Raw genomic sequence first — 17,411 nt, forward strand, 5'->3', positions numbered from 1 at the left:
GAGGTAAAGGTGTGGGTGATTTGAAGTTCTTCTAGCCATTTTTGTAGCTTCTTGTCAGCAAAGTTGGTGCCGTTATCACTCACCAAAGTCTGTGGAAGTCCAAAACGACAAATAATAAATTCCCAAATAAATTTTTTAATATGTTTTGCGGTTGTTTGGGCTAAGGGTTTTGCTTCTATCCACTTGGTGAAGTAGTCGATGGCTACCACTAGGAAATGGACGTTTCCTGCTGCTGTAGGAAATGGGCCTGTCACATCGATAGCCCACTTCTGAAATGGCCATGAAGAGGTGACTGGAACAAGTTCATTCTTCGGGCGATGCGTGTTGGGTGCGTAGAGCTGGCAAGACCTACACTTTCTGATGTATGCCAGCGCATCCATATGCATCCCCGGCCAAAAGTATCCCGCGTTGTTTAGTTTAGCTACAACAGCGCGTGGACCTGCGTGTACTCCACAGATGCCTTCGTGTACTTCCTTTAGGAGGTAGTCAGCATCTTGGTTGTCCACACATCTTAAGAGTGGGCCAAGAAAGTTACGTCTGTAAAGGATGTCATCAATGAGCTGATAGTTTAATGCTTTACAACGTATTTTTCTTGCCTGTGTTTTTGACTCTGGTAGTATACCCGCTGCAAGGTAATTTATTATTGGTGTCATCCACGTTTCTGTACTGGTTTGGATGACACAAATTTCCTTGTGCAAGACTGATGGTGCTTCAAGGAGTTCAATGCGGATGTCCTTTCCCAAATGGGTGAAGGCTAATGATGCAAGCTTGCTTAACGCATCCGCAGATTTGTTTTCGCTACGCTTGACGTGTATGACTTTACAATCACTAAAATCGCGCATAAGGGTTTTTGCTTGTGCGAGGTACAGGGCCATTGTGTCGTTTACGGCCGTGTACGTTCCGTTTATCTGATTGGCTACTAACATGGAATCTACGTGGGCTTCCAAGTTTTTCACTCCCATTTTACGCGCAATTCTCAGCCCTGCCAAGAATGCTTCGTACTCGGCTTCGTTATTCGTACTTGGAAAGTCCAGTCGAATAGCGTAAGTGTATTCTTGGCCTGCTGGGTTGGTTAATTTCAACCCTGCGCCTGAACCCTCGTTGCTGGCTGCTCCATCAGTGTAGAGTCGCCAGACATCATTGATGTCCTGTGCTGGGGAGGGTTGAGCCTCCTGCTGGCACTATTTCTCCCGCGAAGCGGAGACTTCTGCAATAAAGTCGGCTAGGACCTGGCCTTTCATAGCTGGTCTTGGCTTATACTTTATCGCATATTCCCCCAACTTAATTGCCCATTTGGCTAGACGTCCCGATAATTCGGGTTTGCCTAGAACGTTTGCGAGTTTGAAGTTGGTGAGAATGGTGATTGGGTGACCCTGGAAGTATCGTCTCAGTCTGCGTGAAGCTTGTACAAGTGCTAAGACAGATTTTTCCAGGGTGGAGTACCGGGTTTCTACGTCTGTTAGGACACGGCTAACATAGTAGATTGGCATCTGGATGCCTTTCCGCTCTGCTAGCAGGACTGCTCCGGTTGCTCTATCTGTGGCGGAAAGGTATAGGATTAATTCCTCCCCCGCTTCTGGTGCTGTGAGCGTTGGGAGTTCAATCAAGCGTGACCGAATCTCCTGAAAAGCTGCTTCCGCTTCTGGTGTCCAGCGGAAGTGCGTTTTCCTTAAACAGTTCCTTAATGTTGACACGAAAGGAAACGACTTATCCGCATGGCTTGCCAAAAAGCGGTTAAGTGCAACTAGTCATCCATTCAGTGTCTGAGCTTGCTTGATGGTAGTAGGTGATTCCATTTTGATAATGGCTTCGACCTTTTCAGGGTTCGCTCTGAAGCCATCTTTAGTGAATATGACCCCTAAGAACTTCCCTTCTTCCATCCCAAAGGAACACTTGCTCGGGTTGAGCTTCATGTTTATCTTCCTGAGCGTGTTGAAAGTTTCTTCGATGTCTTTCAACATCGCTTCTGCGTCAGTGCTTTTGATGACCAAGTCATCCATGTAGACTTTCAAGTTCCTCCCAATTTGGGCAATGAACTCTTTGTCCATCAGTCGTTGATATGTGGACCCGGCATTCTTAAGTCCGAATGGCATCATTTGATAACAAAATGTGCCATCGGGCGTCCGAAAAGCGGTTTTGTCCTGATCATCAACGGCCATGTGGATTTGATGATACCCCTTATACGCATCCAGGAAGCATTTAAGGCAAAACGGTGCTAACGAATCTACCTTAAGATCAATTTCGGGTAACAGATAACAATCTTTGGGGCATGCTTTGTTTAAGTCTTTGAAATCTATGCACATGCGCCATTGTTTGTTATTCTTCGGTACCATAACGAGATTTGCAACCCATGTTTGATATCTGCTAACGCGTACGATGCCCGCGTCAAGGAGTTCCTTGACTTGGGTTCTACACGCGTTAGCTTGTTCCGCCCCCATTACTCTGCGCTTTTGTATGACTGGCGTAAAAGCCGGGTCACACTTCAGCTTATGCTCTGCCTTACTTCGAGGTACACCAGTCATGTCAGCTGGTGTCCATGCGAAGATGTCAGCGTTTTTCAGTAGTAAGCGTTTGAGTAAGGTGCGCGTGGGATCAATGACTGTTGGGCCAATGGTAACGGCCTGGTCAGGGTATTTGCCATTGAAGGCCCATTCTTCCGGTTCGGTGATGGTTGGTTTAGCCATCTTTGGTTTAGGTTTAGATGAGACAGATGCGATGCAAACCTGGGGAATGCCGGTGATCATCGCTACACCCTCAGCTGTTGGCCATCCCATCATGCCGTGGACTGAAGATACCACGGCGTTGAATCTTGCCATCCCGTCTCTCCCAAAGAGAATGTCGTACGTGTGGTGTGGCTTCCTCATTACGACAAAGTCCACATCTTCTGTGCGGGAGTGTTTCCCGTCCGAGAGAGTGACGGGGAAAGATAGGATACCCAGGGGGGTGTTTGTGCTGCCGTCGAACCCTTCCATCGAGGCGCAGACCGTTTCCAGGCGTTCCTTGTCTTCGTCATCTAGCTTGTCGAAGAACTGCCTGTACATCACCGTTGACGAGGCGCCGTTGTCAGCAAGAGTGCGTGAAGTGATGTAGTGCCCCAGCTGGCTTTTGATGACGATAAGGCCTTCTTTGCTGGGTCCTCCTGGCACTCGCGGGAAGCGCACCTCAGCTTCCTTCCACGCGCATGGTTCTGTCGTTCGTCTTTTTCTTCCTGTGATGTTAGTATGAACCATGTGGATGCTGATGTCAATGGGCTTTCGTCCATTGCCTTTGTACCGTTTCTCATTCCTCCCTCCATTCTTGATTGACGCCACAAGGTGTGCAAGTCTTCCATCCTTGACGAATGTTTCAACTATATCCTTCAAGGATGTACACTCCTCTGTACTGTGACCCTTTGTCCCGTGGAAGTCACAGAATTTGCTCTGATCCGCATTAGGTCGTTGCCGGATCATTGGAGCTTTTGGCCATGGGATTTTTTCGGTGGCAAATATCTCCGTGACGCTTTTGGTGAGTGGCGTCCACCGGTGTTTTCGGCTTGAAGGGTGCGTGTTATCCCTTCCGCCAACAAGAGGGCGAGAGCTGGATGAGGTGTCAAAGTTTACCCTTGACTGCCAAATACCTAACTTCCTCTTTTTGTTCTGCCAGGCGATCCGAACATTGTTTTCTCTGATCCTCTGCGTGTAGAGATGTGTACTCTGGGGAAGGTCCCTACCCAGTTGCTTCTCCGTCTCGGCAAAGCGCTTGGCCGCCGTCATGATGGCATCCCATGTTGATGGCATGCCGTCCTTACCCGTCAACGTGCGGATAAGCTCTGGGTATTCGGCACCCTGGATGAAAGCGGCGCGAACAAGATCTTCACTTATGTCGCCCAGACTCAGCTTTTTGGTGTTGAAGCGAGTGATGAAGTCTAGTAAAGATTCATCCTCCTCTCTGACGCAGTTGAGGATCGTCCACTGTTCTTCAGTATATTTCCTCTGTTGACTGAAGTGTTGGCTGAACTTGTGCTGAAAGTCTGCCCAATCGTAGATGTGGTGGACCGGTAGACGGTCGAACCACGCTCTGGCTGCTCCAACCAACGTCATCTGGAACATATAACACCACGTGGGTTCCGTCCAGTTGCTGACGGTTGCCCCCGCTATGAATCTGTTCAAATGATCGTCTGGGTCGGATATACCATCATAAGTGCCGATGTTGGACATCTGTTTGGCACTTCTCGGGGCGATTGCTTCCGCAATGTCCCTTGCAAACTTGGACTTTCCCACATTTGCGGCAGTTGGTCTAAAGGTTTTGGTGAAGTCACGTGGGTTTCCTCCCGCATTCCTTGGTTTGAAGGTTTCTCCGAAATTCCTTTTTGCTTGGAAGTCCGTTTCCTTACGCTTCCCTTTCGCCCTGTGGCGAGGGTTTGCGTCGGTTTCGGATTCCTTCCGATCATCGTCCGAGTACTCGCACTCACTGTTCATGTTGAGCTGTTGTCGAGTACTTCCGAATTCGTTAGCCTGTTGGAGTGAATGTAAACGTTCATCCAACTCAGCTTGGAACTCTTTCTGACGTGCTTCGGCCCACGCCTTAACTTGATCGAGTGTTTGGCGAGGGAGCCTCGCCTGTTTATCCAACTGGGCATCAGTGAACCCCAGTGAAATATTGTTTACTGCACTTGCCCCGGCTTGGGTAACCGGGGTAGTGTTCGTAAAATTTGTATAACCGCCGGTGTTCCTCCCAGTGGCTGGGGTTGTGGTTACCGGAGTTTCCTGGTCACTTACTGGCCTTGGGACCGGAGTAACGTTAACCATTTCTTCTGAAATTTTGAAAAAACTGAGAATTAGTTCTAGCTTTTATGCACGGATGGCGCCAATGAAGAAACACTAATCGACCCTGGGCAGATTACGGATAATCTGGGGGTTAAATAGATGTTTCCCACTAGGGTTAGGTCCGGCAAAGAAGGATGTTCTTCAGATGACCTGCAAAACAAGCACCGTGAGCTCGTCACTGAGAAGGGGGGGTTCCTCCTTGTGACCACCCTCCGGCGTGAGAATCAGACTAGATTGCTCTGAATATAAGCGTATATTGAGAGAAATAGCTAGTGAAGGTAAAATACCAGATGATCCTACCGTTCCAAGGTGTTGGAGTATTTATAGTCGAAGGTAGGTTTCCAAGCAGGTACAGCCAGCTGTATAATATTCTTGTTCTACCAACTACGGGCTACGCACGTGCCATGCTGGTTGGTGGGTAGGCAGCGGCTGATAGTGACAAGGCCGGCTGTGTACTGTTCCCTTTCCACCGACTGCAGGCTATGTGCGTGCCACGACAAGGGTTGGTGAGTAGGCAGCGGCTAATAGTGACAAACAGTACTAGAGCATGCTCCTCCTCGTACTGTTGTCGGTGAGCTGTCACCCTGTGATTGGTTCATGGGCTGCTTTGGTCAGATCTTGTCTATTTTGTCCATACCTTGGCAGGTATAGTACAAAAGATCTTCCAGAAGCATACGGACTGGCTCATTTGGGCGGGAGTATTCCCGCCTTGCTCATTCCTTCAGGTGACACTGAATTATTGAGTGCCTTGTGCGTGTAGCCTTGCTATTAGTGCGGGTAGCCTTCCCTGATGGCTTGTATCCGCAGCTGCGGGGACAGGCGGGATACTTCACCATTGGGAGGCTTTCCCTGCGGGAACAGCTGGCGTACTGCGCGTAAGGTCTTCATCTCTGAGCATGGTGGGTCCTGCGGAACCAGTTGGTCTTTGCGCAAACGTCCCTCTTCAAGGTGAGTCTTGCGGGTCCAACTGGGCTCTACTGGGACCTACCTCTTCAAGTTTCAAGTGGGATATTCAATCTGTGTTTGTATGATATCATATGCAACTATTTACTCGGAACAATATGTAAAAACATATTTTGTTCTACCATGGATCTATAGCGCCATCTCTAATGACTTGCTTCGTATGATTCTCTAACCATACGCCACAATGACTCATGCGTGGATCACCCTAGCTAACATATTTCAAGATAACTGCAAGTCATGTGCGGTTTACCTTTAGCATAAATTCTCCAAGACTCGACCTAACAACTTCAACAATATCTCCATCCATGACGAATCCACATAGTAAGGTCCGGATTCACGAGAACCCGCTGAGTTTTGAAATTTTAATGCAATGGCTATATAAAAAATCTATAGTGAACTCATATATAAAATACAGAGCCTTGCCATTTCCATTTTCTTTGAGGCCTTTGTTTTATTGATTTAATTTATTTTTGAACAATGCCCATAATAAATCTAAAATCTACCAAAGGCAGGTTTACAAATGCTGGATTTTAATAATCCCAACTTTAATCCAGTGGTCGGCGCTAGCCCAATTTAAGAAATAATTTTTGACAGTCCCAACTTTTAACCTATTTTCGTCCACCGATCTTTTTCTAACGGAGTCTAACTTCGTTAGCTTTTGATGATGTGGACGATGACACGGATAATATTGGGAAGATAAACAATAACTATACGTTAACTAGACAATACCAACTTACCTTAAGATGTGCAATCCAACTCCAAAAACAAGTCGTGCTGATAACATGTTGTGAAACAACGATCTAATAGCAAGATCACATACGCATAACAGAGAGAATATAAAGAGGATGAGAGAACTTTTTCATTGAGTATATCATATCAAGTACATAAGCCCTCTACTAATAGGGTTGTAATATTAATACATACATAAATGATAATGTGGGTGTTTAAATGTGGATAGTCACCTATAAATGTTCATAACAGATACATGATATGCTAGCTATTTTTTTTAGGGTATGTTTGGTTGGAGGTAATGGAATGAAGGGGGAATGGAATGGGAGAAGGAACGGAATGGACAAGAGAATGAAATGGATCATTACCATTCCTTTGTCTTGTTTGGTTAACCTATAGGAATGAAATGAATTATTACTTTATGTTGTTTGGTATCCAAAAAATTGTAGGAATGAACTATAAATAATTAAAGCACTTCTATCTTAAAGTAATTTTTTTTTCCAAAATAAATAAAAAAAGTACAATGGCGACGGTGGTGGCGATCAGGTGACATGGCAGATGGTTGTGGTGGTAATGGTGATCAAGCGATGGTAGCATTGATAGTGATGGCGATAGTAGGATGGCGCCAACGGTGATGGCGATTAAGTGGTGGTGGTAAGGCAACGACAATGGTCGTGGTGGCGATGATGGCTAGATGGAGATGGTGACAATGGTTGCGGTGGTTACAGCAATGATGGTGGCGGCGGCGGTGGCGCTAATGGTAAGGTGGTGGTGGTGGTGGTGGCGGCGGTGTTGGTGGTGGAGATGGTAGTGGTGGTGGTGTTGTTGAGAAAGTAGGGTGAAGGAGGAATGGAATGAAAAAAAAGAAGGGGGTGGGAAGGAATGGATTTGATGGAATGGGATTCCATGTGTAATGGATGATTCCATTCCATTGAGCAACCAAACACCACTATTTTAATTCCCACGTAATGAATCATTCAATTCTTCCTGTCATTACTGCATACCAAACGTTACCTTAGTGTTTTGTGAAAAGTATGCATATGAACTAAAACTTAAATGGAAATATGCCAAAATAAAAAATAAAGTGGGTTACGGCATCCGTGGTGGGTCCCGCACCCCCCCCCCACCCTCTTTCTCTTAAAAGGCCCAAACACCACTACATATATGGGCGTTTTTTTAATCATTTTTTGGCCTACAAGTTTTCTCAATGGACCAACCATATCTCTTCATTTATTTTGTTTTAATTTTTAATTAAATTAAACAATATTTAATCATTACAAGGGGTTTCAACCAAACATAAAACTAAACATTCGCCCCCTGGTTACGGATGCACTTAGAAATATGTGGGCTACTATAAGGATAAATGTAAGTGATGATGGGTGTGTGCTTTGTGGAATGAAGTCGGAGCCTTTGATGCATCTTATGGTACATTGTATAGTGCTAAAACGAGTGTGGTCCACTATACATACTTGGATACAACTTCCAAACCTCGGTGAATTTGAATCGGTGAAATATGCATTAGAGTTTCATAGCAAACACAAAAGTATTGGGAGAACATAGTTCGGCTCAAGCTATTTCGATGATTACTTGTTGGATAATACGCCCTCTAGAAATGAGGTGATTTTCAACAACAAGCTTTCATTTATAGCCAATGTGATAAGTGATAAAAGTCACTTACGTCCTTTGGGTTCAACATAGGAGCAAAAGTTCACATTAGATTAGGAGATAGTGATCCAAGCTTAGTTTTATTAACTTTCCTTTATAATGTTTCGGGCTTTTCTTTTCTTTGCATTGTAATTGTTTCTTTTCCTTTTGTTTTGTATGTCCAAGTTTCTTAATTCGTGTAAAGAATTGCCAAACCAACCCAATTGGCTGGTCAATTTCATAAAAAGATAAACCAGCAAACCAAATACGCATGACCACACTCCCAACCTTACCAGCATCACAGATGTACTAATCAATGAACCCCCAAAACCTAGTCGTTCCTCTTTTTTTCGTTAATATTGTTAACCCCCCCCCCCTCCTAAAAAAAAGAAAAAGAAAAAAACCTAGGTTTGAGTTAGTGGTATAACACTACTAACTAAAAACAATATAGGTTTCTCAACGGAGACCCATGTTCAATATCCGCAAACAACAATTTGCGAGGGCATGAGTGACTCAATGAAGAAAGACCAAGATCTTCGTGATCTCGAGTTCGATCCTGAGTGCATCTGAGTTTTATCACAAGCGGGCCTTTGTGCAATGGATTTTCCCTGAAACTAGAGATAATTTGGAGACGCTTAAGAGCATCGTACGGTAGAGGTGCACAAAAAACCCGAACCCGAAATACCCGTACCCGACCCTACCCGTAGGGTACGGATATGATATGCATTTTAGTACCAAAACCGGTACCCAGAACCGGACCCGATTTGTACCCGGCAATACCCGAAAACCCAAACCGGTTCCATACCCGGAATTGAGTTTTTCAAATACCCAATCTATACCCGATATTACCCAAAAATACCCGGAAAAATAATCCTAATAGGTGCAACCCTTTAAAAAATCTAATATATACCCTAAAAACACTCGAGAAAACCCGAAAATAGGGTTTTTTCAATACTCAAAAATATGGTATTCAAATACCCGATTTTAAAATACTCGTTTATATACCGGACCCGAACTCAATACATATTGTATGATTTCTAGATATAATACCTGAACCCCAACCTGACCAGAACAAAGTAAAATTACCAACTAATTGTTATTGGTTAAAGAAACCTAAGTACTAAGTAAGAAACGCCACGTGTACTCCCTTCTCACTATAAAACATCGTAAACCCCCAATACTCATTCTCCTCTCAAACCCTCGTTGTTCTGAGCCTTCATCTTCTTCACATCACCCGACGTTGATTCATCAAATCAACCCCAGATCTCCCACTTTCCGATCTCAAGGTACCAATCCGATCCAAACCCACGTTCCCAAACCGGGTTTATATCATTACCAACATCTTTTCCGATTCAATAATAATAATAATAATATTAATAATAATATTAATATTATTTGTTTTGTTACAGATGGTGTCTGATGCGAGCAAGAAGAAGGCGTTGCAGAAGAAGGCAGCCGCGGCTGCTAAGCGAGGAGGTAAAGCCGCCGCCGCCGCTAACTCGGCTAAGGCGGCGGCTATCGGTGGAACAATGAACGGTAGTTCGAGTTCGGATAATTTGAGTAATGGGATGGGGAATCTCACGATCTCGGATCGGACTTGTACCGGTGTGCTTTGTTCGCACCCGTTGTCGAGAGATATTCGGGTGAGAAGCTAGATTTGATTTGGGGTTTTTGTAATTTAGGTTGTTTGAATTGAATTGAATTGAATTGATGCATTAATTTGTTTAGTTTAGTTTGATTGTGTAGGGGTATGGTACTAAAACTCGGTTCTACGACCCTAAATCTATTATGTTTGGCTTATTTTATTACATGGACTAATACAATGTTATTGGGCTGAGGGGGTTTTGTGGAGGTAACCCTAACTGGGCTAGGCCCATTAGGGTATCATGATGGTGGCCATGAGGCTCTCTATATAAGGAGGTCTCCACCTCCTTATTAAAGGGTCATGCTCAATAAGAGCCACCACCACTTTTTTGTGTCTGTAAACAAGAGATCCTCAGGATTTCTTAGCAGTCACCTCCACACCCCCGAAAAACCATTGCAGGTCTCAAGCACAGCCGAAGAAGAAGATCAAGACGTGGTTCGTTCATCTCGAAAATCCGTGGAAACATCGTCATGGATCAGGTCAGATTCATTTCATGCTTTGACATTGGCGCCATCCGTGGGACGGCAACGAACTACTCTTCGATCTTCATCTCGGCTGTCGGATCTCTCCCAGGAAAAACCCAGATCTGGAAGTTTACAGAAAAAAGGCTTCAAGGCTTGTTCTATTAAAGCTCAAAAAGATCAATAGATCTAAAAAGAGGCTTCCAGATCTGGGCAAGAGGAAACGGCCTGATTCAAATGATCAGGTCTCAGCCTCTGTGATGGTTTTAAATCTGCTCCGAGCTTCAGATCTATCTAGGTCTGATTTACAGATCTAGGTCTGGATTACAGACCTGGATTTTAGGTCTAAAGTTGCAGATCTGACTCTAAAATTGCAGATCCGACTCTAAAATTGCAGATCCAGAAATTACCAGACTTCCGCCGCCATGTACGCGCGCCCGCGGATTCTCATTCCACAGCCGTGCATGTGCCGCCGCGGAAACCACCATCTGGGTTTTGCGCAAGAGACCTCCGCCATGCACGCGCACTCACGAGTCACCACTCCATCGCCGTGCATGCGCGCATCAGGCCACGCGCCAAACTTCAAAGGTTGGGAATCCTCATAATATCCCACATGGCTACGCGCCAAACTTCAAGGTTGGGAATTCTCATAATATCCCATATGGCTACGCGCCAAACTTCAAGGTTGGGAATCCTCATAATATCCCATATGGACACGCGCCAAACTCAAGGGTTGGGAATCCTCATACCACATGCTCATGCACCACATATGCTCACGCATATTACACATGCTTACGCATCACATGCTCACACATATCACTGTCTACGCGCACGCGCATGCAACATCTGCGCGTGGCGCATAACACAAAACCAAAGTCTACGCGCACGCGCATGCAACATCTGCACGTGACGCGGGACATAAAGTAGCTCGTAAGCCGCCTCACGCGCAAGCTCCACTATTATTACAGCTCATAAGACGCCTCGCGCACAAGCTGTTATTATTATTTTAGCTCGTAAGACGCCTCGCGCGCAAGCTCTATTATTACAGCTCGTAAGTCGCCTCACGCGCAAGCTTTATTATTCATACAACTCATAAGACGCCTCGCGCGCAAGCTGTTATTATTCTTATAGCTCGTAAGTCGCCTCACGCGCAAGCTTTATTATTCTTATAGCTCGTAAGACGCCTCGTGCGCAAGCTTTTATTATTCATACAGCTCGTAAGACGCCTCGCGCGCAAGCTTTTATTATTCATACAGCTCATAAGACGCCTCGCGCGCAAGCTGTTATTATTCTTTTAGCTCGTAAGCCGCCTCGCGCGCAAGCTCTATTATTACAGCTCATAAGCCGCCTCACGCGCAAGCTTTATTATTCTTATAGCTCATAAGCCGCCTCACGCGCAAGCTTCATTATTCTTATAGCTCGTAAGTCGCCTCACGCGCAAGCTTTATTATTCATACAGCTCATAAGACGCCTCGCGCGCAAGCTGTTATTATTCTTATAGCTCGTAAGTCGCCTCACGCGCAAGCTTTATTATTCATACAGCTCATAAGACGCCTCGCGCGCAAGCTGTTATTATTCTTATAGCTCGTAAGACGCCTCGCGCGCAAGCTTTTATTATTCATACAGCTCATAAGACGCCTCGCGCGCAAGCTGTTATTATTCTTTTAGCTCGTAAGACGCCTCGCGCGCAAGCTCTATTATTATAGCTCGTAAGCCGCCTCACGCGCAAGCTTCATTATTCTTACAGCCCGTAAGTCGCCTCACGCGCAGGCTTTATTATTCATACGGCTCATAAGACGCCTCGCGCGCAAGCTGTTACTATTCTTATAGCTCGTAAGACGCCTCGCGCGCAAGCTGTTACTATCCTTATAGCTCGTAAGACGCCTCGCGCGCAAGCTTTTATCATTCATACAGCTCGTAAGACGCCTCGCGCGCAAGCTGTTATTATTCTTATAGCTCGTAAGCCGCCTCACGCGCAGGCTTCACTATTATTACAGCTCATAAGACGCCTCGCGCAAGCTGTTATTATTCATATAGCTCGTAAGACGCCTCGCGCGCAGGTTTTTATTATTCTTATAGCTCGTAAGACGCCACGCGCGCAGGCTGCATTATTCTCATAGATCCGTAAGTCGCCTCGCGCGCAGGCTTAATTATTCCTATAGCTCGTAAGTCGCCTTGCGCGCAAGCTTTATTATTCTCATAGCTTGTAAGTCGCCTCGCGCGCAGGCTTTTATTACAACATGTCACCATCATGAGGAAAACCTCCCAAAACTCAATAGACAATAAAGACAAAGCCAAAGAAAAGGGAAAAAACCGCCTCACACCTTATAAAGTCCAGCGCTCCACCTAGACGCTTGCGCGCCCAGGAGCAACGCTGGACTTGGGGGGCTTGTAGGGGTATGGTACTAAAACCCGGTTCTACGACCCTAAATCTATTATGTTTGGCTTATTTTATTACATGGACTAATACAATGTTATTGGGCTGAGGGGGTTTTGTGGAGGTAACCCTAACTGGGCTAGGCCCATTAGGGTATCATGATGGTGGCCATGAGGCTCTCTATATAAGGAGGTCTCCACCTCCTTATTAAAGGGTCATGCTCAATAAGAGCCACCACCACTTTTTTGTGTCGGTAAACAAGAGATCCTCAGGATTTCTTAGCAGTCACCTCCACACCCCCGAAAAACCATTGCAGGTCTCAAGCACAGCCGAAGAAGAAGATCAAGACGTGGTTCGTTCATCTCGAAAATCCGTGGAAACATCGTCATGGATCAGGTCAGATTCATTTCATGCTTCGACAGATTGAATGATTCTCGACTAGGACTAGGCTCGGGTTTGGCTGGTTTTGACTTAGGAGAGCTCGAGCTCGTTAGATTCTAGCTGGGCTTCGTTATCATTAATTAATTATTAATTTAAATAGTTTTTAATTTTTTTATATGTGTTTTGTGAAAAAGCTTAATTTTCTTTTATTTTGATTAATTATCAATGTTAAAAAATAGTGTTTACATAAAAAAAGAAGCTTTAGCTTGGCTCGAGCTCGGGTAGTACCATAAGTGAGCCAACGCTTGGTTCGATTGAATGATTGATACTAGTTTTAGTTTGAATTGAATTGAATTGATGCATCAATTTGTTTAGTTTAGTTTGATTGAATGGTTGATACTAGTTTTAGTTGACTAGGATCGAGCTTGGCTCGTTTTGACTTAGGAGAGCTCGAGCTCGTTAGATTGTAGGTGGGCTCGGTTATCCTTAATTATTAATTAATTTAAATAGTTTTAATTTTTTTATATGTATTTTGTGAAAAAGCTTAACTTTTTTTTATTTTGATTTAATTATCAACATTAAAAATAGTGTTTACATCGAAACAGAAGCTTTAGCTTGGCTTGAGCTCGGGTAGTACCTTAAGTGAGCCAGCGCTTGGTTCGATTGAATGATTGATACTAGTTTTAGTTTGAATTGAATTGAATTGATGCATTAATTTGTTTAGTTTAGTTTGATTGAATGGTTGATACTAGTTTTAGTTGACTAGGATCGAGCTTGGCTCGTGAGCGGTTTATTTAAGGCTCCAGATCGGCGAGCCTAAACGAGCTTCCCATACGAGGCTCGAGCTCGAAAAAGCCGAGCTTTTTTGTTGTCAGTCTGAGTTTGAGTAGTTTGATAGTAGAATACATACGGTGTGCAAAGTTGGTTCAGTTTAGTGGCTTATGTGCTTAAGTATAACCATAACCGAATGGTCGGTTTCGGTTAAGTTTGGAAAATTGTTCAATGTGTTTTTATTAATTTTTTTTTATATTTACATCTGTTTCGGTTGAAACTGGTTTGGTTATGGTGTACCAAGCTCAGTTATATTTATTAGAGGCTTAGGCTTGGCTCTAGGTTGAAAAAGCTCGAGTAGTTTGATTGTAGGATACTTACGGTGTGCAAAGTCGGTTCGGTTTAGTGGCTTATGTGCTTAAGTATGACCATAACCGAATGGTCGGTTTCGGTTAAGTTTGGAAAATTTTTCAATGTGTTTTTATTTTAAATTTTGTATTTACATTTGTTTCGGTTGAAAGTGGTTTGGTCATGGTGTACCAAGCTCAGTTATAGACGGTTTTAGAGCATGGATTTACATATTTGAATATGGAAATGAAGGTATAAAAGATGAAAAATAAAGGTATAAGTTTTGGAAAGGCACAAACATACAAGATTTCGTTTCGGTTAAAATCCGTTAACGAGTACCCATTTAACTAGATTCGCTTAACAGTAAACGATTTGGTTTACTTGATTATTGTTAATGTTAATTCGGTTTAATGTTTTGGTTAACTGGTTTTTGGTTATGGTTCTGTATTTGCTCAGTCTTAAATTCTTCATTGATACCTACAAAAATACATGCTCGTAGGTTTGCTTATTTTCTAAAAATTGCTTATCATCTTAAATTGATATTTTTCGTTAGTGAGTTACCAAGTTGACAGTTTCATGTATATATGCTACTATCAGTTTTATGTAACCATATGTATCTCAATGTTTGGCATCACTTTTAAAAGTTAGCTAAAGATTCTTATCGTAGTTATTGTTTGGTACCACTTTACTTAGCTTTTACTAAAAATATCTTAATGTTTGGCATTGCTATGTAAAACTATGTAAGTACATGTCGATGTTTGCTATCACTTTAACTCGGTTTTTAACTTGTGATTGCAGATTGAGTCTCTATCTCTCACTTTCCATGGCCACGATCTTATTGTTGATTCTGAGCTGGAGCTTAACTATGGAAGGTTTACACTTTGCACCATTTTTTCGTGACATGGTTTTGATTCTGCATCTTTTTTATACATTTGCTAATTAAGTTATTATTTATAGACGTTACGGTTTGCTTGGGTTGAACGGCTGTGGGAAGTCAACTCTTCTTACTTCAATCGGATTAAGAGAGCTTCCGATCCCCGAACACATGGATATATTCCATCTCACTAGAGAAATTGAAGCTTCTGACATGTCATCACTCGAGGCTGTTATGAACTGTGATGAAGAAAGACTAAAGTTGGAAGAAGAAGCCGAACATTTAGCCGGGCAGGTCTTAACATAACTAAAATTTTTAACTTTTTAAACCTTTTCAATTGGGCTATATATAATTATCATTCTCTCTGATTTGCTTTTGAATTTAGGATGATGGTGGCGGTGAAACGCTTGACCGTATCTATGAACGTTTGGATGCCATGGATGCGTCCACTGCTGAGAAACGTGCTGCCGAGATATTAAACGGTCTAGGGTTTAACAAAAAGATGCAAGAGAAGAAAACACGTGATTTTTCTGGTGGTTGGAGGATGCGAATCGCTTTGGCTCGTGCTTTGTTTATGAATCCAACCGTCTTGCTTTTGGATGAACCCACTAATCATCTCGGTGAGTTACTGAGTTATCATTTTGTTAAGATTTTATAAAAAAATTATCAAGTTTCTGTTTTTATTAAGTTTTTTTTCTTTTTTTTTTTGCACGGTTTGTAGATCTTGAGGCGTGTGTTTGGTTAGAAGAAACTTTAAAGAAGTTTGAGAGGATTCTTGTCGTGGTGTCGCACTCGCAAGATTTCTTGAACGGTGTCTGCACTAATATTATTCATATGCAAAGTAAGAAACTGAAGATGTATACCGGTAACTTTGACCAATACGTTCAGACGCGTTCAGAACTCGAAGAGAATCAGATGAAACAATACAAATGGGAGCAAGACCAGATCGCTAACATGAAGGAGTACATAGCCCGGTTCGGACACGGTTCGGCCAAGTTAGCCCGACAGGCTCAGAGCAAGGAGAAAACCTTAGCCAAGATGGAACGTGGCGGTCTAACCGAAAAGGTTACTCGTGACAGTGTTTTGGTTTTCAGGTTCGCTGACGTCGGGAAGCTTCCGCCACCTGTGCTTCAGTTTTCCGAGGTTTCGTTCGGTTACACGCCTGATAACTTGATCTACAAGTGCCTTGACTTTGGTGTTGACTTGGATTCCCGCGTGGCATTGGTGGGGCCGAACGGGGCGGGGAAGAGTACGCTTTTGAAGCTGATGACGGGGGAATTGGTACCTCTCGATGGCATGGTGAAACGACACAATCATTTGAAGATCGCCCAGTATCACCAACACTTGGCTGAAAAGCTTGATTTGGACATGTCGGCTTTGATGTACATGATGCGGGAGTACCCGGGAAACGAAGAGGAGAAGATGCGGGCAGCTATCGGACGATTCGGGTTGACCGGGAAGGCTCAAGTGATGCCCATGAAGAACTTGTCTGACGGTCAAAAGAGCCGTGTGATATTCGCGTGGCTAGCGTTTAGACAGCCCCAGATGCTGCTTTTGGACGAGCCGACTAACCATTTGGATATCGAAACGATTGACTCGTTAGCCGAGGCGTTGAACGAGTGGGACGGTGGGATGGTGCTGGTGAGTCATGACTTCAGACTGATTAACCAGGTGGCTCATGAGATATGGGTGTGTGAAAACCAAGCCGTGACTCGATGGGAAGGCGATATCATGGGGTTCAAGGAGCATTTGAGGAGTAAGGCGGGTTTATCTAATTAGACCGGGTTTGTTGATCGTAGAGTCCACGTGGCAACTTGGGTTGGACTCGTATGCTGAGGTGGGACTATCGTTAAACATTTTTTCGACATTGTTTTGTTATCGCCGAGAAGAACATATTGCTACAATTTTATTGAAGAGTGTAATGACGTACTTCTTAAGTTATATTTGGATTTCTTATTTGTTTTGTGTCTTGATTTCTGCTTTTTATCTCGAGTGTTTTTGTTAGCTCGGCTCAGCGCTTGACTTGCGCTACCCGTTCAGACTTGGCCTTGACTGTTAAAACAATCTTGGCTCGGACTCGAACCCTATCGTTGCTATTCTTAAAGCACCTGACAATTTATTATTAGAGAACCTGTAACGGTTGTTACTAGAGCATTAGTCGATAAGCGCTCAGAAGTCCAGAACAAAAGAATGGTGAATCACTTCACTGTCCGGATCTTCCAATTTGGAATCTGGATAGTAAAAAACAGTCCGTCACGTCACTGTCATGTAAGAAATAAGGCTTTTTCAAATATGGTGCATAATGGTTTAACTCAAGCCAGTTTCGAGTTTAGTGCATGACGCCGTTCTTCTGCGCCCTTCTTAACCCCTGTGACATTTGTCAATTTCGGGTTATTTTATACATGTATTTTAA

General features: G+C 43.8%; 1 protein-coding gene across 1 annotated transcript; it reads left to right on the top strand.

Annotated features, from left to right (window-relative positions):
• Positions 1-9,550: 9,550 nt before the first annotated feature.
• On the top strand, positions 9,551-16,883 carry LOC143580949 (ABC transporter F family member 1-like). Its single transcript, XM_077063850.1, has 5 exons — positions 9,551-9,784; positions 14,923-14,996; positions 15,082-15,292; positions 15,384-15,618; positions 15,720-16,883. The coding sequence occupies exons 1-5, from the start codon at positions 9,551-9,553 to the stop codon at positions 16,775-16,777; spliced, it is 1,812 nt and encodes a 603-aa protein (XP_076919965.1). The 3' UTR covers positions 16,778-16,883.
• The last annotated feature ends 528 nt before the right edge of the window (positions 16,884-17,411 follow it).

This window comes from Bidens hawaiensis, unplaced genomic scaffold, assembly GCF_021521415.1.
Source record: "Bidens hawaiensis isolate Kalapana, Puna unplaced genomic scaffold, B.hawaiensis_p1.1 tig00030772_1, whole genome shotgun sequence".
In the NCBI taxonomy this organism is placed as follows: domain Eukaryota; kingdom Viridiplantae; phylum Streptophyta; class Magnoliopsida; order Asterales; family Asteraceae; genus Bidens; species Bidens hawaiensis.

Excerpts from the sequence above, each read along its gene's own strand:
- LOC143580949 (XM_077063850.1), top strand. The coding sequence starts at position 9,551 with ATGGTGTCTGATGCGAGCAAGAAGAAGGCGTTGCAGAAGAAGGCAGCC. Across the intron at positions 9,785-14,922 it reads CGTTGTCGAGAGATATTCGG|ATTGAGTCTCTATCTCTCAC; the intron begins GTGAGAAGCTAG and ends TTGTGATTGCAG. Across the intron at positions 14,997-15,081 it reads CTGGAGCTTAACTATGGAAG|ACGTTACGGTTTGCTTGGGT; the intron begins GTTTACACTTTG and ends TATTATTTATAG.